Here is a 24037-nt window from a genome sequence, read left to right on the forward strand (position 1 = left end):
ATATGTGTTGATGTGTTGATGTATTAGACATGTGTTGATATGGTAGAGATGTGTTGATGTGGTAGACATGTGTTGATGTGTTAGACATGCGTTGATGTGTTAGACATGTGTTGATGTAATAGACATGTGTTGCTGTATTAGACATGTGTTGATGTGTTAGACATGTGTTGATGTATTAGACATGTGTCGATGTGTTAGACATGTGTTGATGTATTAAACATGTGTTGATGTAGTAGACATGTGTTGATGTGTTAGACATGTGTTGATGTATTAGACATGTGTTGATGTGTTAGACATGTGTTGATGTGTTAGACATGTGTTGCTGTATTAGACATGTGTTGATATGTTAGACATGTGTTGATGTGTTAGACATGTGTTGATGTGTTAGACATGTGTTGATGTGGTTGACATGTGTTGATGTGTTAGACATGTGTTGGTGTGTTAGACATGTGTTGATGAGTTAGACACGTGTTGATGTATTAGACATGTGTTGATGTGTTAGACATGTGTTGATGTGTTAGACATGTGTTGATGTGTTAGATATGTGTTGATGTATTAGACATGTGTTGATATGGTAGAGATGTGTTGATGTGGTAGACATGTGTTGATGTGTTAGACATGCGTTGATGTGTTAGACATGTGTTGATGTGTTAGACAGGTGTTGATGTGTTGCCTGTAGAACATGAAATAGAGGACACTACAAACTATTCAACGCCTGTCGCCTCGATCTTTAATTACAACGTTACCAGCAGGGACTGCAATTACAAATTAGGTTTACGATAAACGTGACTACATGTACTTCAATTTCCCAATTGCTGATTTTCCCTTTACATATAGTAACATGCCAGCTTCCTTACCGACATGTTCCTATTTGTTCGATATTTAATGGATTCTTTCCATTACCACGAATCACGTGATAAAGTCGACTACTGACGGTATATGCAGGTCGATAATTTGGTTTATTTTGTTAAGCGTCCTATTAACAGCCAGGATCATTTAAGGACGTGCCAGGTTTTGGAGGTGGAGGAAAGCCGGAGTACCCGGAGAAAAACCACCGACCTACGGTCAGTACCTGGCAACTGCCCCACGTAGAGTGGAGGGCTAGTGTTAAAGTGTCGCGGCACGTGCACATTAACCACTCGGCCACCACGGCCCCTGCAGGTCGATAAAAACCACGGGAAAGTCTAATGGTTGAGATCAAGATCAAATTGGGAGACATAATCGATGGTTGTTAGCCTGCCTAGTCGTTCTGTTGTCGCCATCCTAGTCGTTCTGTTGTCGCCATCCTAGTTCCTCTGCCGGGACACATGGTCTTATTCTTGTACTGTATCAATGAGCTCCTCGTAAATCTATATTTTGTGTTTATTTTTGCCCTCATTTTTTTCGACTTTGAGTAAGAATTACAGATTCCCTTGCATTTCGGTATTCTCTATTGTTCACGCATGTAAAACTGATTGAGTCAATAAAAGACTAGATTCACGACTAAAATGGAGATAAAATACCCTACCATTTGTGCAAAATGCAGCAAAAAAAGATCCACTTGCCAAAATCTAATGAATAGGCAATTCGTGCTTGAATCTGAGTTTACCAGATTTACAGAATACATTTTATACCACATGTCTATCACATGATGGCTTATAATTAACTGTTGATCTTTAATGGTCACACATATATATATGTTACAAAGTCCCGAATCGGAAGCTTGCGCTGTGTTTATATTGCCACCAAGTTTCTAACATCTTCTTTTCAGTATGACAACATTGGTATACCAGAGCTAAATGGGAGTACCTGCCGTTGTTATGAAAGAAATGATGATCTTGTGGATAGATCCGCAAGTTCCTAGCGACAATACCTAACCACGCGTCATCTATGCCTAACATATCTATATACGGGAAAGCATAACTAAATTTCTTTGCAACTGGCATACTGGTGAGATAAGCACCACCTGCTAGATATGGAGGCCAATATTTGTAAGGGAATGCTTCCCACGACAGGTACCATTTGGACTCTCGGTCTCTCACAACCGGCTGAATTATTCGATGGCCTGTAAAAAGTGTCGCAACATCAGACTCAGGAATAGAATAGATGTAATTTTGAATTTTTGGGACATCGATGAGGAAGTCATCGTCCACAAACAAAAGAAATTGAGCATCTTCGCAGTACTGAGCTGCCCAGTTAAACGACATGATGGATTTTAATGTGTTGTTGAAATAAGTATCTACAAAGTCTTCCTGGACTATGTCTTTGTACTTGGCGGCCTCTGTGTCGATAGTGTCTTGTTGAAAGTGTCGGGAGTTGTTACGTCCTAACATAAACACTATTTTGACGTTTTCATCAATAATATTGCCCCATGTTTTCCTTATAGCATGTCTCAGCAAAACATTACGTACGGTAGATTTCACGATGATTAATATTGTACGCATACCGTTGTTCTTAAACTGACAGTGACCAGGATTGTTCAGATATCGGAAAGGATGAAGATTCACCAACCCAGTAGTTTTTAGTTCTGATGCAGAATTCTTAATCTTCATGTCTACGATATCACGGACATCCAAATGGATTCCAAAGAATGACTTCTTCGGACTACGCATCAATGATTCAATGTTTTGATTTTCTACTTCCCGGAAGTTAACAAATATATAATATATTTGTTCATATATGCTTCTAATGTAAAACCCAGGACTCTTCAATCCAGTGTTGTCCTTTTCCCGAAACTGTATATCAGGCATGTATGGTTTTGGATGCTCTGATCGAAGGTAAAGCACATACACTATTATGACCATGGTAACAACACATGTTCTCCGAGAATGAAGCAGCTTTGATGAAAACCATGTATGCCTCCTATCATTGGGTGATAAAAGCCTCTTGATTCTAGTTTTCCAATGGACACCCATCGTTCTTGGCGATCATATACCATCTATTTTATACTGGCTGATATGCCCGCCTACCATCAATAAAACAGTTTCACGTTTAGATGACGGAAGTGGAGTCCAAAGAGGAAGCGTTAGGATGCTGATGTCCACTTTACCACACATTTAACACGACGTCTGCATCTGAAATGAAATATGATAAATATTAGCTTCCAACAAAAATGATAGGGAACGATATATTATCACAGCTGCTATGTTTCAATGTCACAACAGTAAGATAAACTGACATGCCAAATGGTTCATTAATGATGCGAATTGTACAAATATTACATATAAGATATATTGATACGTCTGAACCTTCACTTTGTACAGGTAACCTAACAATCTGTATCTATGTTGAACAAAAATGCAATGGCCTCGTGAGCTCGCGCGATTTTCTTTATCCTTACTTTCCATCAAATCTTTCATCAATGTAGTATGCTGGAACGTTTTGGCCATTTTGGATTTTTAATCGACCATAACAAGATATACATTCTTTTTTGTATATCCATAAATAACTTGAAAGATTTAGTTTCCGAAACCTGATATAGTTCGTCTGCATATCAGGGTTTCGCTTTCACTGAATCTGTACATTGTGTGTATATATATTTATGCTTACCCTTTTAATTCACAATATATTGGTATATATTTGTTCCTTTTAATTCACACTATATTAGTATATATTTGTTCCTTTTATTTCACACTATATTAGTATATATTTGTTCCTTTTAATTCACACTATATTAGTATATATTTGTTCCTTTTAATTCACACTATATTAGTATATATTTGTTCCTTTTAATTCACACTATATTAGTATATATTTGTTCCTTTTAATTCACACTATATTAGTATATATTTGTTCCTTTTAATTCACACTATATTAGTGTATATTTGTTCCTTTTATTTCACACTATATTAGTGTATATTTGTTCCTTTTAATTCACACTATATTAGTATATATTTGTTCCTTTTATTTCACACTATATTAGTGTATATTTGTTCCTTTTAATTCACACTATATTAGTGTATATTTGTTCCTTTTATTTCACACTATATTAGTATATATTTGTTCCTTTCATTTCACACTATATTAGTGTATATTTGTTCCTTTTAATTCACACTATATTAGTATATATTTGTTCCTTTTAATTCACACTATATTAGTGTATATTTGTTCCTTTTATTTCACACTATATTAGTATATATTTGTTCCTTTTAATTCACACTATATTAGTGTATATTTGTTCCTTTTAATTCACACTATATTAGTATATATTTGTTCCTTTTATTTCACACTATATTAGTGTATATTTGTTCCTTTTAATTCACACTATATTAGTATATATTTGTTCCTTTTAATTCACACTATATTAGTATATATTTGTTCCTTTTAATTCACACTATATTAGTGTATATTTGTTCCTTTTAATTCACACTATATTAGTGTATATTTGTTCCTTTTAATTCACACTATATTAGTGTATATTTGTTCCTTTTATTTCACACTATATTAGTGTATATTTGTTCCTTTTATTTCACACTATATTAGTGTATATTTGTTCCTTTTAATTCAAACCATATTAGTTTATATTTGTTCCTTTTAATTCACACTATATTAGTGTATATTCTATTTTGTTTAATCCGCCCTTTTTGGGGGTATATTCTTTCCTTACATTCAGGCGATATTAGTGTATATTCTTTCCTTTTAATTCACACTTTATTATTGTATATCCTTTCCTTTTAATTCACACTATATAAGGGTATATTCTTTCCTTTTAATTCATATCATATTAGTATATATTCTTTCCTTTTAATTCACACTTTATTATTGTATATCCTTTCCTTTTAATTCACACTATATAAGGGTATATTCTTTCCTTTTAATTCATATCATATTAGTATATATTCTTTCCTTTTAATTCACACTTTATTATTGTATATCCTTTCCTTTTAATTCACACTATATAAGGGTATATTCTTTCATTTTAATTCATATCATATTAGTGTATATTCTTTCCTTTTAATTAACACTTTATTAGGTATATTCTTTCCTTTTTAATTCACACTATATAAGTGTTTTTCTTACCTTTAAATCCACACAAGAATAATGTATCTTCTATCAGACGGGGTACGTTTTAATATGTTGAATATGAACTTTATCAATTATAATCCAATGTTTGAGTACCACTGTTCATTTCAACCTATAAGTGTTTCCTTTTGATTAGGAAGTGTAGTTGAACGCATTAAATGTTTCTTTTTCTTTTCTTTTTTCGTGATATACAATTGTTTGTCGCAATAACATCAATGATACATGTAATATAAGATTACGTAAACATAACGTAAGAAAGTCAACACTTAATTGTATTTTAATCTTGAACTTTTTTTTCATGGTTCGTGTGTCTTAATATACTCTGACAAAACAACTTAACGTCACAAAGGTACGTAACTCTCATAAAACTACGTACATGTAGTATCAAGGTACGTAACTCTGATAAAACTACAACAGTCAAACGTTCATATGTACATGTATGTAACAGATAAATTACAGGTACATTTATAGAATAGAAGACAGACACAAACAAATTGAAGTTTTACTAGTTAGGTTTTGATATTTTTTATTGTATTGTTAAGCATATGTAGGCAAAGGAAAATTTGGCACGGAAAGACGTAGCATGTCTTGTAACAATCACTCATTTCTATTTTACAAAGTGACCACAACTATTTCTGCCTTGTTTTTCAAGAAGCCTCTTCACTGTCATAAACAGATATATCAATTGTTACATAAAGAACGAGAATGGAACTCTTATACTCTAAAGAAAACCTAAAAAAGCAAACACTATAAACAACTGCGGATTGTGATTGGAGCCTTTGTGGATAGAAGCTGGCTTAATTAAGAATGAACTCCAATATCAAAACATTCATATATATTACTGTTAATCTTTTTGTAGTTATTAATAAGAAGAGGTGTTTGTAAGAACAATGGGTTCTGCTGCATGGTGCCATTGTTAAAATCATCACCAAACAATAATATTTGGGGTTTAATTCGGACGAGTTTTGTTAGCTTTTGAGTAAGCAGCATGTAAAAAAACAAAAGTCTCAAGTTGTAGTCAGTTCTGTTCCAGGATTGAGTGGTGCTGAGCAATTCTACCCTGCTTGTCAATTTTACTCCAAGAAAATCACCCCGACCTCACATACATTGCAACTGTGCCAAGAGCATATATATATATCCAAAGATATTCGTTAGCTACTGTATCATTTATTATTCTGCTTATCCTTCGCTGTTAGTTCACCAATAACTATGGAAAGTTGTTCTTCTCAACGAGATAATAGTGGGAACAGGTTTTAGATATCTGAGGTGGACATATTCATTGTTGATCATTCAATGATATACATTGTAAGAAACATTTATTACATTTTTACCCATGAAATATCGAATAAATATTCTATAATCTATAAAAGTGATGGTTTAAATATCGCTTTTTATGATATTTTTCGCTAGAGAAAAATATCATTTTTTTATGATTTGACTAATCAAATCACTGCTTACAAACGACAATGGGGAACATAAAAATCTTATCCGGTATATTTTGCAATTAAAATGTAATAAGCAGAATGAATATCTAACAGTATCTTCAGTAATACCAAATACATTTCACTAGTGTGGCTAATATTTTGATATTTTTTCACACGTGCTACGCACAGGTGAACAATATCAAAATATTAGCTACACTCGTAACATATATTTGGTATTACTGAAGATACTGTTAGATATCCTCTATATCTACCGAAGTCAACGTTAATACTTGGCACCTGGTACATCCTTGGGTAAACTGACCACAATACTATCACGAATTTAATTGTGGGGAGTAAAACGATTGAATAACTTTCCCAATAGCCTGGTGTAGCAGGGCTACCTCAACAAATTGAGAGACGACTTTTGATGATAGCTGTTTTACCACCAGAAGGATTTTTTCAGGAAAAATAGTTAAACTGGAGTTTGAGGCCTTTTTCAGAAATATGTAACTTTTACCTCAAACTCATCGGCTGAACATTTTTTCCTAAAAACAGTCATCCTGTCATATTCTTAATTGTGACAAAGAGCATTTGATGTTTGAAATGCCTTTCTATATTCCATGGTTGTTTGATATTATTCACAACCGCCATTTGCATTTCAAGATCAAAATAGATTCATTTAGTTATGCATATAAATCCAGTCTAACCAACGCTCCTAGTGTGTGCCATAGACACTTGTAAGCAAAACGGCATGGTTATTTTGCAAATGTCCCCTTACAACATAATTTTTTCACATGTTTTGTTGAAAAGATCTAAAAAGGTCAAAAGCAAGACCCATGGTTAGTTGGCCATGATACATTCATCAAGTTACGTTTGTTAAATTGCACCATAGTAGTGATTTATAGGCTTTTACAATATCACTGATATCACTGGATTTGCTATTGAGATGACCCTTAATGGGTGGTACACGGGATTGAAATTTGCTATTGAGATGACCCTTAATGGGTTGTACACGGGATTGAAATTTGCTATTGAGATGACCCTTAATTGGTTGTACACGGGATTGAAATTTGTTATTGAGATGACCCTTAATGGGTTGTACACGGGATTGAAAACTGTTCTTAAAAATGAAGTTTCTATAGCGCAGTGATGGTCGGCCCGCTACCCTGACATATTCATAGTGACAAGTCGTCTATAAGATGATATGAATACCTGGATGGCAATGTATATTTAAGCATTGAACTGTTACCAAATGGTAGTATACAGTCGATATGAATACAATTTGGGTGACAGATAAATAGAATGTCGCCCGTTACAGTTCAATGCTTATATTTACATTCATAATTTTATTTTATTTACTGTAGCTTAAGACGCGTTTAAATTTGCCGCTTCTCCTATCACTGACGTCATCAAGTTCAAATACCGGAACAGCCGAAATTTCCAGAAGGAATAATATAGTCCCTCATGTCGTTATCAATAGCAATCACATGAAATGTTTTTTTGCACAATTTGGCTTTATATTATATTTTATAAACGTTTGTAGATATCTTCAAATTGTTCACAATTGCATAATTTCTGATTGTTTAAAAAATAAAGCCGTTTTTCGGCTCAATGATATACGGTTAACATTTAGAAGTGATGCGGCGTTGAATGGGTACTGCACAGGACAGATTTGATTCCTCGGAAACACTTATGTTTCTATCGACTGGATTTACGTTATTTTCAGAGGAATATCATCTTTTAAATTCTAAATGAACGTCGTCTTGACAGTAGGTGAAAACGATTCCAAGGATATTTCATTAGAAACAGAATCCAGTCTAACCGGTCACATCAGTGTCGCTAACTTAGCAGACGATGTTCATCTTCACAGGGGCTCGATTTTGGAGTAAGGTAGTCTAGGCCTTTGACATCAGTGAAAAACCACATAACTATAATTCAGTATGCATACACAACCAGAAACCATGTCGATACTGCCGATTTTTCGCAAGATTTTTTTTATAAATGCTGGACTTTAAATGTTGTCGTGTCTAGCATTTCTGACAATTCGACAACGAGCCCCTGTGTGACGACAGTGACAATTTGACATATAGGCAAATGCAACACAGAATGTAAATATACATACGTGGATGCAAATTGTACACATATTACATAATTTCACACAGTATAGCTATGACAGAAAATTAAAATCTTTACCTTCGGATCAACAACACATAGTGCGTACGATACATTGTATTGACAATGACATATAATATAGTAACACAAATGACGAAGGAAGGCAATTTTATGACTCATGCCCTTACCAGGCATGGAACTCACGATCTACGGTATAATGGCATATTTTGTCTTTCAAAAGAATGACCTAAACAATTGAGTTTATTTTCTCATAAAGAACAGAGTAGGTTAGGTTACTAAGGGTTACCTCAGACAATCTATCTCTCTAAACTCTTCATTGAAGAAACAGAAAGCTTAGAAGGTTTCATTTCTCTTGAAGAAGCTAGAAAGTTTCCAAAAAAATATGAAAAACAATAAGAGTCATGGGTTCGATGGGTTTACTGTAGAATTTTTCATTTTTTTTTCTGGAATAAATTGGGAAGCTTCGTTATAAGATCTTTAACTTATGGTTATGCACATGGAGAGTTATCCGTTACACAGAGACACTCTACAGTTAACTGTCTACCCAAAGGAGATAACTTCCTAAAAAAAACTGGCGTCCTATTTCTTTTCTGAATATTGCTTATAAAATAGCATCCGGAGTTACCTCTAATATAATTAAATCAGTTCGACACAAACTTATTAGTAAGGACCAAACTGGATTTCTATCAGGGCGTTATATTGGAGAAAGCATAAGGTTACTCAATGATTTGATGCAATTTACATAAGACATTGATATACCAGGCATGATACTTATGATAGATTTAAAAAAAAATATGTGTTAACTTATTTTGTACATATATCTAAAAATAGTTTTATTGTTTAACTCCCTACATAGAAATGAATCCGCCTCAATAAATCGGTGGCAATTTATCTACTTTTTCCATAAAAAGGGATAGTAGATAGGGGGATCATATAGCACCGTTTATATTTATCTTATGTGCCAATGTGTTTAGCTTTTGAAATGCAAGATAACAAAAAAGAAATAATAACGGTGTTAAACCTGGTGATATCCCCATACTTCTCCCTATGTATTCTGACGGTCCTTTTTTTAACATTAGATTGATCACAACAGTCATAATATGAATATTTGATAGATTTAATATCTTTGCAAATATCATAGGGCTTTAAGTGAATATTGAAAAGACAGAGATCATATGGATAAGGTAAAAAATATAGCCAGGGCATACTCATGCCTGAACTTAATCTACAGCGGGGGTGGGAACTTTGCAATCTAAATGGGATTATTTGATGTCAACCGTCATGCTATGCCAAAGATCAATTATGACAAGAAAATTGTAAAGCTTACTGCAATTGTAAAAAAAAAGACATCTCATACGATAGGGAAGATACACAAAATTTAATCTCTTTTCATTTCACAATTCAACCATCTTTTTACAGCTCTACCCAATCTAGAGACCAAAATAACATTCAACGATATTAACATGTTATTTGAATTGCTATGGAACAGTTAAATTGATAAACTTAATAGATAAAACTGTAGTCCAAGATATCATAAATGGTGGATTGAAAATGGTTAATATAAGGGCTTTGGAGATTCATTGAAACTAAGTAGAATTAGAAGACTTTATCATACATCAGACAGGTGGTACTCGATATTAAATACTAGTGTAAATACTGATGTTTTGCTAAATATTGGAGGTGAGTATATACAAAATTGCCATAGAAATTGTACTAACTGTAGAAACCACTATTAATGGGAAAGTAGTCAGTTTTACAAGAGCCTATTTGGTTCAATAAGAATATTACTATATCAGGTAAAGCGTTTTTTACAATCAGTGGTACAGAAAAGCAGTAACAACTGTAGTGAATTTATCGGAGTATGATAGTCTGGAATCGTTTCTAAGTTTTGAAATTTTGTTCAAACATATAGTTTAACAACCAATGTCCTTCAATACCAAGGAAGAGTGTATTCTGTTTAAAAATAATTTCTAACAGAATATCTTCGGAGAAAACAGTGGTGTGGCCTCTTATACCATTTCTTTCATATTCAGTCTATTTTGAGAAATCAGAAAGGTAGAAAGGATTTTTATAGCTTTTTAAACATTACTCGAACAGAGCCAACTGGTTAAGCAAAAGGGGGCGTGGGGGTAGTAAAACTATACAACAGAAGCTGGGAAAATACATATTAATTACTATTTCAGGTAAAAAAAAAACTGAACTTCAATGGCTGCTATACAGGTTTACTCATAATATTTTAACTACCAATTCCAAGCTGTTTAATGTTTAAAGCAAGACTAGTTATCAGTCCATTGTGCAATCTATGTAACCTTGAAAAGGCTTCCGAAACCTGGCACGTCCTTAAATGACCCAGTTAATACGACGTTAAACAAAATAAACTTAAAAGGGAATCAGCCACTAACATTCTTTGGGAGTGCCAGGAAGTTCAAAAACTTGCAGATATTAGAAACACTTATTGATGCGTTTGTTTATTCCATTGTTATCAACAAACAATCCTTTCTGTTTGAAATTTCTAGTAACAATAGCCCTAGCCTTCGAGTTGATAACAGAACAATTTTGAAAATTAAACACTGTATTTAATAAACAAAGTGTCTACATGGTTCTTCATACATCAATACTTTAGTTAAAACTATATAACTGTGCAAATGTATATTTCAAATAGCAAAAATAGCACTTAAAGTTTAAAATGTGTGAATAAATGGAGAAAATGTAAAAACAAAAAATCAAAATTGAATCCTGACTATGTGCCGACAATTAACCTTGTATAATGTATAAAGATTATATTTAATATGAAATAATAATAGTATGTAGACTTTATTTAAAGTCATTGTGTGCGTGTGTGAGAGGAGGAGGAGGAGGAGGAGGAGGAGGCATTGTTTGTGTGTGTTTATATGTATGTGTTATTTATCTGTCTCTGTACTGTTTTGATATGATTAACCACTGTATATATTTGACCTCACACCTCTTTCAATCATTACCAGCAATCGGGAGTGTCTAAGACCTGGCAGTCCTTTACTTTTATTAGAAAACTACGCCATATTGGATGATATAATAGCAGTGGTTCAAGCCTGTATTACCTGTCGTATTTACCTTCCCAGAGTGTCACAAAACTCAATTACATAAAATTACATCAATTACATACATATAATACATTAAAATGGCCAGCCTTATCAGACTTACGAGCCATTTACATTTCCAATATTAAACATACATGACGTCTAGCTGAACCTCGAATCTTAGCAATTTCAGAAGTCAAATCACTATTTCTCAGAAATGTTTAGGGTCAAAACATATGTTAGATAGACATGTCCCTTCAAACCCAAGAGTCAGATCTGATTTTGGGTCAAAAATATACTGTCAAGAGTCTACTTGATGCCCTGACATAGATCTATACATAAAAATCAATTAAGTCGCCCTTAGCAGGATATAATATCTATGTAATAAAGCATTGTTAATCCGTTCTCGTGTTTCGCACGTTAAAATGTATTCAATTATATAACACCACATTAATACATTCTTATCGATATTATTAGATAATTGAAATCAGTAATGCATCAGGTAGTAGCATTATAAGACGTCCATGTAAAAATGCATGATTTGAACCAATCGATGAATTATATGTGATTTTTTGCAGATATGCTATAACCATTGTTTTCTAGGCTTCTTTATACAGAACCATGTTAGGGGAACATTTTATGTCTTTTCTTCATTCTGGGTATGTTGCTTTTCATTGTATAGAACAAGTGTCTAAATAATGTTAAATGAATGTATACTTTTAAGATATTTTACATTATCTGTTCCTATAAGATTGTATTTGTTATAATAGAGCTTATTTAAAGATACGTGTTTAACCAAAGGCTAATCTACCACGTGGTCCTCAATAGTTAGTTAATCATAGCATTTGTTAACAAAACAGCATAAAGTAAATTGATAAAAGTACAAATATAAATTGGGAAAAATAAATTTAGAAATGTATCAGTCATTTATAGTAAAAATCATCAAAGGAAGAACAAACTATTTGTGTACATTTGTTTCTACAAGTAAATGGTAGATCGCGTTAACGAGACATATCCTTCACGTCTCGTTTTCATGGTGTTATAACATGAATGGCTCTCTAAATAACCGTATGAAACAAATATATGTTAAAGTATCATCTATGTACCGATAGCTGACAGTAAATTACTGATATTACGTTTCTAAGAATGATAACCATACCAAATATAAACAGATAAATCAGATAAAACACAAATAAACACAGATAAACACAGATAAGATTTTTTAAATACAAGTCATATCCAAAATAAAAAAATAGCCCACCTATCCCAGACCAAGGTATAACAATCGACCATGTAAATTTGTCTGGACAGGTGTTGGCGGGGCTACCCTATCATTATATCTTACCTGTGGCTAACACCCTCCATACAAGTACAGGTCAGCCAAGATTGTATTCAGAACATAAAAGTGCCTATAGTAACCGTAATATTATATTGAAATATATCACTTTTACCTTCCAGTATACCGAGGGAATTTCCTTAATTATTTACCTAAATAAATAAACATCAACATTTTTTCTTGCTTTAACAAATTAACAAAAATTGAATGATTAAATGTAAGAAAATCATAAAAAAAAATTTGAATACGCCTATTATTTTTCGGTATAAACTATAATTCACATCTTGTTTTTTATATTAGTTGTCGTACGCATATGATTAGTATTAGACAAACCTTTTTCTGACTCAAACTGATAACCAAGTTTAATTTATCATATGATCAAAGTAGGTCCTGCATATTACCATATTACCATATTTCAATCAATTCAACTGTGCAACTGTATATTGAATCACTAACCTGACAGAGCGGACCGACCCCTGGAGCAGTCACAGTAGCGCATGGTAAAGTACCGACTAGACGGTTGAAGGGGTGACTTCCTTGTGGTAATGTTAAATCAGTCAATAGCGCCCCGCCGACTCTGGTTTGTGCTGCATGGGTTACCACTGTAACTTTCGAGTGAGGCCTCGTTTCTGCGACCGATCATTTATTTTAAAATTCGATTACGGTGGCGGTCCATACAAAGCTGTGTCAGCGTTCTGACGAGTCATGTGATAATTTGATGCGTTAAGTTATAGTTTACACTTAACCTGTTTTATTACTAATAAACATGTTGTAGGGTACACCTGGTACAATATATGTATTTATATGTGCATTTCATTAATGATTTGTTTGTAACGTACACTTTGATATTGTTTTGGTTTGTAAGATGTATAATCTTTTTATCTTTGTTTTCATGAATGTATGTACACAGTTGAAAGTATTTTAGCTTACATTTTTTTGCTGTAAGATACAAATGCGGTATTGGTGGTCTGTGCTTACGTACTTATGCTAATTTCCTTTTGTGAAAGGAAGAGGTCGGCGTGGGATGTACAAAGTGTCAAATAGGTTACTCAGCTGATGGAGCATACTTCTCAGGACGTAGAGCTGTGGCTTATCACGCCGGAGACCCGAGTTCGATTCCTGCCTGGACACTCGGCAAGAATGTGTTTTTCTCTGTTCTTTTACGGCATATATGCAAATCAGTACTGGTATGACTCACAAATCAGCAATCACGTCTTGGAAGGGTATGGACTCTTGTCAGCTTCATTGTAGGTTTGTCCCCCACAACACCATTTCTGTTGTTGTTGCCTTTGCCTGGATTAACCTTTGACACGAGAAAGGTAGGCTACTCTCACATTGTAGGCACTCATATAACTTAACTATATGTTTGACAAGTACTCTCTCGAGGCACAGGAAAGTAGCTTAATAGTTTAATATTCTGTGCATCTACGGCAGCGTATAGGGCCAATATCAAAAAAAAATATTAAATCGTATCAAAGTACAGAAGTGTCATCAATACGAAATATATCACATTTGCTGTCAAAGTGTTCGTATTTTCAGTATGAAAGTCAAGCACACCATAGGGAAGATCGGCGGGAATCTCCAATTAACCTATTGGGTTTTCGAAAATACGGATTAATGACAAAAGTGTACATAATCATCAAGACTATATCCTATAAGTATTATAGTTTTTGGATTATGTAGTAACTTTTTTAGTGGCCTAAATAAAACTATGTGCTTTTCGTGTGTATTGAAAATTGACGGTGTTTTGGTCTGACGTAGTGGCGGATTAACCAGAACATGTCGAATAAGTTCCAGTACATCAATACACACATGCGCAAAGCCCGATTTACCTGTGCTCGCGTGTGTTTGATAGGGGACAAGACGCTCTCGATAAGCTTGATTGCTCACGAATAAATTATTTATTCGTGACCAATCAAGCTTATGTATTAAATAGCGATGTTACTTATCTCTTGTATATGTCTCTGGAATTAGTAAATCGTACGTACGATTTAACTTTTTTTTAAAGTGGCCCTAATACGCTTCCGTGCATAGCCTCTCCAATGCAATCTCCGATCATGGTTGTTTCTAGGGAGCATTTCAGAGTCTAGATAACCCGCGTGGGTTCTTTGGTTTCTAACTAGTTACTTATCTCACCCCTCTGATATCTTAACAGCCTATTGGCTTCTTTTGCGTTACCTGAGTCTAGTGACCTCTCTAGCGTTACCTGAGTCTAGTGACCTCTCTAGCGTTACCTGAGTCTAGTGACCTCTCTAGCGTTACCTGAATCTAGTGACCTCTCTAGCGTTACCTGAATCTAGTGACCTCTCTAGCGTTACCAGGTCCCGTACCGTCTCTGGTGTTTTCAGAGTCTAGTGACGTCTCTGGTGTTATAGTTTTTGTAGTTGGCATCACCAGGTCTAGTGACGTATCTTGTGTTATCATAGTCTAGTGACGTCTGTGGCGTCACCAGATTTAGTGACGTCTGTTTGCGTCAACAGGTCTAGTGACGTCCCCGGAGTTATCAGAGTCTAGTGACTTTTTTAGCGTTACCAGGGTCTTGTGACTTATCATACGTAACTACAGTCTAGTGACTTCTCTAGTGTTACAAGAGACGAGTGACTTCTATGGTGTTACAAAATTCCAGTGAGGTATCTGACGTAACCAGAGTCTAGCGACCTCTTTGGCGTTACCAGAGTCTAGTGACCTCTCTAGCGTTTCCTGAGTCTAGTGACCCCTTTGGCGTTACCAGAGTCTAGTGACCTCTCTAGCGTTACCTGAGTCTAGTGACCTCTTTGGCGTTACCAGAGTCTAGTGACCTCTCTAGCGTTACCTGAGTCTAGTGACCTCTTTGGCGTTACCAGAGTCTAGTGACGTATCTGACGTAACCAGAGTCTAGAGACGTTTCATAATGTTATAAAAGTGCATTCATCTTCAATTATTGGCGGTAGAAAACTATCCAATATATCCATGCGTCAGTCAAAAGATTATCCAAAGCACGCTATCCACAACAGGTAATTAAATCAATATTGATTAATATGGACGTTTTTATGCATACTGTTTTGGAAAATAATCCGTAACATAAACGGACTAGGACAGAGGCACATAGAGACACAGAGACAGAGAGACAGAGACAGAGAGGCAGAGACACAGATACAGAGAGACAGAGATAGAGAGAGACACAGACAGCGATAGAGACAAAGAGACAGAGACAGAAATAGAGATAGAGAGAGACACAGAGACACAGACAAAGAGAAAGAGACAGAGAGAGACACAGAGACACAGACACACATACAAAGATAGAGACAGACAGACAGACAGACAGATCATATAGATGAGTAAGGAGAGAGCTCCCATATGCGGGGAAGTAGAGAGAACGCCCATACAGGGGAAAGGCGAGAGAGCGCACATAGATTGGGAAGGAGAGAGTTCCCATATATGGGAAAGGACGAATGTAAAACTTGTTAAAACACTATAGAGGATTCGAACAGGATACTATTAAAAAAATGTGAAAAGGGATGAAAGCATATCAGAGGATGGGAACAGAATAATATTGGACTAATGTGAAAACGGATTAAACCATATGAGATGACTTTCTAGGGATACCGTCAAATCTTTCAAGGTGAGTGATCGGGTCTGAAGGCGAGCAAACATGGCAGAGCAACAATTTGGAGCATTAACAGAACAACTAACTGTCCGATTTCCAAGTCTCACATCTACAATTAACATGCAAGTACGAGGTGAGCAAGTTCAGTAAAAAGTTTAAATGGTGATAAAAAATTTAAAGGAAGGGTCAGGTTGATCGAGAAATATGCCCCATTGACGGATGTTGGAATAAAGAGAATCCGGTTGATCGCATACCAAACAAGAAAAGGTTTAGTAAAGTACTTTATCAACTGTTGGTTGGAAGAGAACACTTGGGGTGCATGGAGTGAAATCTCGTATCGATTTACGGAGATTACTGACCCACAAACCGGACGATAGCGTTCATGATTTTACCGAGGAGCGACGTCTAGCTCTGGTCGCAGTGACCTTTGCAGGTAGATAAGTGTCAAACGATACCTGGTTAAAATATTTTGATTGGTTGTGGCAGGACAACCTCAAGTAAGTGCCAGTAAAGTTAATTTGTATTGTTGCAAACATCGATGTGACAAAACAAAATTTAACTAACGATTCAAACTGAGATGACCTAATACTTCCGGTAGGGATATGGGTTAGAGAGTAGATAACAATGAATATAAACCACATTAGAGCTATTGGAATTCGCTACAATTGTGGCAAGACGGGACATGTATCTATCGAATGTCGGAGAATAGCCGATATGAGGGGCATGTAAGAGTCGGGGCCTTGTGCAGCAAGAGAGAAACGATAAAATGGACCTCAGGAACAGTTTAAGGAACATTGCGAAACCTGTGATTCATAAGTCAATGTTATTAATATGTAAGGCAGTGGTTGTTACAGAGAATTGTCCCAATATCAGGAGTGTAACAAGATAATAGTTAACACTCAAATAAACATTGTCGAGTTGTCCCTATATAAGGAGTGTAACAAGATAATAGTAAACCACCAATAAACATTGTCTAGTTGTCCCTATCTAAGGAGTGTAACACGATAATAGTTAACACTCCAATAAACATTGTCGAGTTATCCCTATATAAGGAGTGTAACACGATAATAGTTAACACTCCAATAAACATTGTCGAGTTGTCCCTATATAAGGAGTGTAACAAGATAATAGTTAACCCACCAATAAACATTGTCGAGTTGTCCCTATATAAGGAGTGTAACAAGATGATAGTAAACCACCAATAAACATTGTCGAGTTGTCCCTATATAAGGAGTGTAACAAGATAATAGTAAACCACCAATAAACATTGTCGAGTTGTCCCTATATAAGGAGTGTAACACGATAATAGTTAACACTCCAATAAACATTGTCGAGTTGTCCCTATATAAGGAGTGTAACAAGATAATAGTTAACCCTCCAATAAACATTGTCGAGTTGTCCCTATATAAGGAGTGTAACACGATAATAGTTAACACTCCAATAAACATTGCCGAGTTGTCCCTATATCAGGAGTGTAATAAGATAATAGTAAACCACCAATAAACATTGTCGAGTTGTCCCTATATAAGGAGTGTAACAAGATAATAGTAAACCACCAATAAACATTGTCGAGTTGTCCCTATATAAGGAGTGTAACAAGATAATAGTAAACCAACAATAAACATTGCCGAGTTGTCCCTATATAAGGAGTGTAACACGATAATAGTAAACCACCAATAAACATTGCCGAGTTGTCCCTATATAAGGAGTGTAACAAGATAATAGTAAACCACCAATAAACATTGTCGAGTTGTCCCTATATAAGGAGTGTAACAAGATAATAGTAAACAAACAATAAACATTGTCGAGTTGTCCCTATATAAGGAGTGTAACACGATAATAGTTAACCCTCCAATAAACATTGTCGAGTTGTCCCTATATAAGGAGTGTAACAAGATAATAGTTAAACCAACAATAAACATTGTCGAGTTGTCCCTATATAAGGAGTGTAACAAGATAGTAGTTAACCCTCCAATAAACATTGTCGAGTTGTCCCTATATAAGGAGTGTAACAAGATAATAGTTAAACCAACAATAAACATTGTCGAGTTGTCCCTATATAAGGAGTGTAACAAGATAATAGTTAAACCAACAATAAACATTGTCGAGTTGTCCCTATATAAGGAGTGTAACAAGATAATAGTAAACCACCAATAAACATTGTCGAGTTGTCCCTATATAAGGAGTGTAACACGATAATAGTTAACCCACCAATAAACATTGTCGAGTTGTCCCTATATAAGGAGTGTAACACGATAATAGTAAACCACCAATAAACATTGTCGAGTTGTCCCTATATAAGGAGTGTAACAAGATAGTAGTTAACCCTCCAATAAACATTGTCGAGTTGTCCCTATATAAGGAGTGTAACACGATAATAGTAAACCACCAATAAACATTGTCGAGTTGTCCCTATATAAGGAGTGTAACACGATAATAGTAAACCACCAATAAACATTGTCGAGTTGTCCCTATATAAGGAGTGTAACACGATAATAGTAAACCAACAATAAACATTGTCGAGTTGTCCCTATATAAGGAGTGTAACACGATAATAGTTAACACTCCAATAAACATTGTCGAGTTGTCCCTATATAAGGAGTGTAACAAGGTAATAGTTAACCCTCCAATAAACATTGTCGAGTTGTCCCTATATAAGGAGTGTAACAAGATAATAGTAAACCACCAATAAATATTGTCGAGTTGTCCCTATATAAGGAGTGCAACAAGATAATAGTAACCCACCAATCAACATTGTCGAGTTGTCCCTATATAAGGAGTGTAACAAGATAATAGTAAACCAACAATAAACATTGTCGAGTTGTCCCTATATAAGGAGTGTAACACGATAAAAGTTAACACTCCAATAAACATTGTCGAGTTGTCCCTATATAAGGAGTGTAACAAGATAATAGTAAACCACCAATAAACATTGTCGAGTTGTCCCTATATAAGGAGTGTAACACGATAATAGTAAACCACCAATAAACATTGTCGAGTTGTCCCTATATAAGGAGTGTAACACGATAATAGTTAACACTCCAATAAACATTGTCGAGTTATCCCTATATAAGGAGTGTAACAAGATAATAGTTAACCCTCCAATAAACATTGTCGAGTTGTCCCTATATAAGGAGTGTAACAAGATATTAGTTAAACCAACAATAAACATTGTCGAGTTGTCCCTATATAAGGAGTGTAACCCGATAATAGTAAACCACCAATAAACATTGTCGAGTTGTCCCTATATAAGGAGTGTAACACGATAATAGTAAACCACCAATAAACATTGTCGAGTTGTCCCTATATAAGGAGTGTAACAAGATAATAGTTAACCCTCCAATAAACATTGTCGAGTTATCCCTATATAAGGAGTGTAACAAGATAATAGTTAAACCAACAATAAACATTGTCGAATTGTCCCTATATAAGGAGTGTAACAAGATAATAGTAAACCACCAATAAACATTGTCGAGTTGTCCCTATATAAGGAGTGTAACACGATAATAGTTAACACTCCAATAAACATTGTCGAGTTGTCCCTATATAAGGAGTGTAACAAGATAATAGTAAACCACCAATAAACATTGTCGAGTTGTCCCTATATAAGGAGTGTAACAAGATAATAGTAAACCACCAATAAACATTGTCGAGTTGTCCCTATATAAGGAGTGTAACACGATAATAGTTAACACTCCAATAAACATTGTCGAGTTGTTCCTATATAAGGAGTGTAACAAGATAATAGTTAACCCTCCAATAAACATTGTCGAGTTGTCCCTATATAAGGAGTGTAACAAGATAATAGTAAACCACCAATAAACATTGTCGAGTTGTCCCTATATAAGGAGTGTAACAAGATAATAGTAAACCACCAATAAACATTGTCGAGTTGTCCCTATATAAGGAGTGTAACACGATAATAGTTAACACTCCAATAAACATTGTCGAGTTGTCCCTATATAAGGAGTGTAACAAGATAATAGTAAACCACCAATAAACATTGTCGAGTTGTCCCTATATAAGGAGTGTAACACGATAATAGTTAACCCTCCAATAAACATTGTCGAGTTGTCCCTATATAAGGAGTGTAACAAGATAATAGTTAAACCAACAATAAACATTGTCGAGTTGTCCCTATATAAGGAGTGTAACAAGATAATAGTAAACCACCAATGGACATTGTCGAGTTGTCACTATATCAGGAGTGTAACAAGATAATAGTTAACCCTCCAATAAACATTGCCGAGTTGTCCCTACATAAGGAGTGTAACACGATAATAGTAAACCACCAATAAACATTGTCGAGTTGTCCCTATATAAGGAGTGTAACAAGATAATAGTAAACCACCAATAAACATTGTCGAGTTGTCCCTATATAAGGAGTGTAACAAGATAATAGTTAACCCTCCAATAAACATTGTCGAGTTGTCCCTATATAAGGAGTGTAACAAGATAATAGTTAACCCACCAATAAACATTGTCGAGTTGTCCCTATATAAGGAGTGTAACAAGATAATAGTAAACCACCAATGGACATTGTCGAGTTGTCACTATATCAGGAGTGTAACAAGATAATAGTTAACCCTCCAATAAACATTGCCGAGTTGTCCCTATATAAGGAGTGTAACACGATAATAGTAAACCAACAATAAACATTGTCGAGTTGTCCCTATATAAGGAGTGTAACACGATAATAGTTAACACTCCAATAAACATTGTCGAGTTGTCCCTATATAAGGAGTGTAACAAGGTAATAGTTAACCCTCCAATAAACATTGTCGAGTTGTCCCTATATAAGGAGTGTAACAAGATAATAGTAAACCACCAATAAATATTGTCGAGTTGTCCCTATATAAGGAGTGCAACAAGATAATAGTAACCCACCAATCAACATTGTCGAGTTGTCCCTATATAAGGAGTGTAACAAGATAATAGTAAACCAACAATAAACATTGTCGAGTTGTCCCTATATAAGGAGTGTAACACGATAAAAGTTAACACTCCAATAAACATTGTCGAGTTGTCCCTATATAAGGAGTGTAACAAGATAATAGTAAACCACCAATAAACATTGTCGAGTTGTCCCTATATAAGGAGTGTAACACGATAATAGTAAACCACCAATAAACATTGTCGAGTTGTCCCTATATAAGGAGTGTAACACGATAATAGTTAACACTCCAATAAACATTGTCGAGTTATCCCTATATAAGGAGTGTAACAAGATAATAGTTAACCCTCCAATAAACATTGTCGAGTTGTCCCTATATAAGGAGTGTAACAAGATATTAGTTAAACCAACAATAAACATTGTCGAGTTGTCCCTATATAAGGAGTGTAACACGATAATAGTAAACCACCAATAAACATTGTCGAGTTGTCCCTATATAAGGAGTGTAACACGATAATAGTAAACCACCAATAAACATTGTCGAGTTGTCCCTATATAAGGAGTGTAACAAGATAATAGTTAACCCTCCAATAAACATTGTCGAGTTATCCCTATATAAGGAGTGTAACAAGATAATAGTTAAACCAACAATAAACATTGTCGAATTGTCCCTATATAAGGAGTGTAACAAGATAATAGTAAACCACCAATAAACATTGTCGAGTTGTCCCTATATAAGGAGTGTAACACGATAATAGTTAACACTCCAATAAACATTGTCGAGTTGTCCCTATATAAGGAGTGTAACAAGATAATAGTAAACCACCAATAAACATTGTCGAGTTGTCCCTATATAAGGAGTGTAACAAGATAATAGTAAACCACCAATAAACATTGTCGAGTTGTCCCTATATAAGGAGTGTAACACGATAATAGTTAACACTCCAATAAACATTGTCGAGTTGTCCCTATATAAGGAGTGTAACAAGATAATAGTTAACCCTCCAATAAACATTGTCGAGTTGTCCCTATATAAGGAGTGTAACAAGATAATAGTAAACCACCAATAAACATTGTCGAGTTGTCCCTATATAAGGAGTGTAACAAGATAATAGTAAACCACCAATAAACATTGTCGAGTTGTCCCTATATAAGGAGTGTAACACGATAATAGTTAACACTCCAATAAACATTGTCGAGTTGTCCCTATATAAGGAGTGTAACAAGATAATAGTAAACCACCAATAAACATTGTCGAGTTGTCCCTATATAAGGAGTGTAACACGATAATAGTTAACCCTCCAATAAACATTGTCGAGTTGTCCCTATATAAGGAGTGCAACAAGATAATAGTTAAACCAACAATAAACATTGTCGAGTTGTCCCTATATAAGGAGTGTAACAAGATAATAGTAAACCACCAATAAACATTGTCGAGTTGTCACTATATCAGGAGTGTAACAAGATAATAGTTAACCCTCCAATAAACATTGCCGAGTTGTCCCTATATAAGGAGTGTAACACGATAATAGTAAACCACCAATAAACATTGTCGAGTTGTCCCTATATAAGGAGTGTAACAAGATAATAGTAAACCACCAATAAACATTGTCGAGTTGTCCCTATATAAGGAGTGTAACAAGATAATAGTTAACCCTCCAATAAACATTGTCGAGTTGTCCCTATATAAGGAGTGTAACAAGATAATAGTTAACCCACCAATAAACATTGTCGAGTTGTCCCTATATAAGGAGTGTAACAAGATAATAGTAAACCACCAATGGACATTGTCGAGTTGTCACTATATCAGGAGTGTAACAAGATAATAGTTAACCCTCCAATAAACATTGCCGAGTTGTCCCTACATAAGGAGTGTAACACGATAATAGTAAACCACCAATAAACATTGTCGAGTTGTCCCTATATAAGGAGTGTAACAAGATAATAGTAAACCACCAATAAACATTGTCGAGTTGTCCCTATATAAGGAGTGTAACACGATAATAGTTAACACTCCAATAAACATTGTCGAGTTGTCCCTATATAAGGAGTGTAACACGATAATAGTTAACCCACCAATAAACATTGTCGAGTTGTCCCTATATAAGGAGTGTAACACGATAATAGTTAACCCTCCAATAAACATTGTCGAGTTGTCCCTATATAAGGAGTGTAACAAGATGATAGTAAACCACCAATGGACATTGTCGAGTTGTCACTATATCAGGAGTGTAACAAGATAATAGTTAACCCCCCAATAAACATTGTCGAGTTGTCCCTATATAAGAAGTGTAACAAGATAATAGTAAACCACCAATAAACATTGTCGAGTTGTCCCTATATAAGGAGTGTAACAAGATAATAGTTAACCACCAATAAACATTGTCGAGTTGTCCCTATATAAGGAGTGTAACAAGATAAAAGTAAACCACCAATAAACATTGTCGAGTTGTCCCTATATAAGGAGTGTAACACGATAATAGTTAACACTCCAATAAACATTGTCGAGTTGTCCCTATATAAGGAATGTAACAAGATAATAGTAAACCACCAATAAACATTGTCGAGTTGTCCCTATATAAGGAGTGTAACACGATAATAGTTAAC

General features: G+C 34.8%; 1 protein-coding gene across 1 annotated transcript; it reads right to left on the reverse strand.

Moving 5' to 3' along the window:
* Window positions 1-713: 713 nt before the first annotated feature.
* On the reverse strand, window positions 714-13498 carry LOC117343021 (lactosylceramide 1,3-N-acetyl-beta-D-glucosaminyltransferase-like). Its single transcript, XM_033905345.1, has 2 exons — window positions 13407-13498; window positions 714-3053 (listed from the first exon to the last, which is right to left on the reverse strand). The coding sequence occupies exon 2, from the start codon at window positions 2892-2894 to the stop codon at window positions 1680-1682; it is 1215 nt and encodes a 404-aa protein (XP_033761236.1). The 5' UTR covers window positions 2895-3053; window positions 13407-13498; the 3' UTR covers window positions 714-1679.
* Between the last annotated feature and the right edge of the window lie 10539 nt (window positions 13499-24037).

The sequence above is a fragment of the Pecten maximus genome, chromosome 14, assembly GCF_902652985.1.
Source record: "Pecten maximus chromosome 14, xPecMax1.1, whole genome shotgun sequence".
Lineage (NCBI taxonomy): Eukaryota > Metazoa > Mollusca > Bivalvia > Pectinida > Pectinidae > Pecten > Pecten maximus.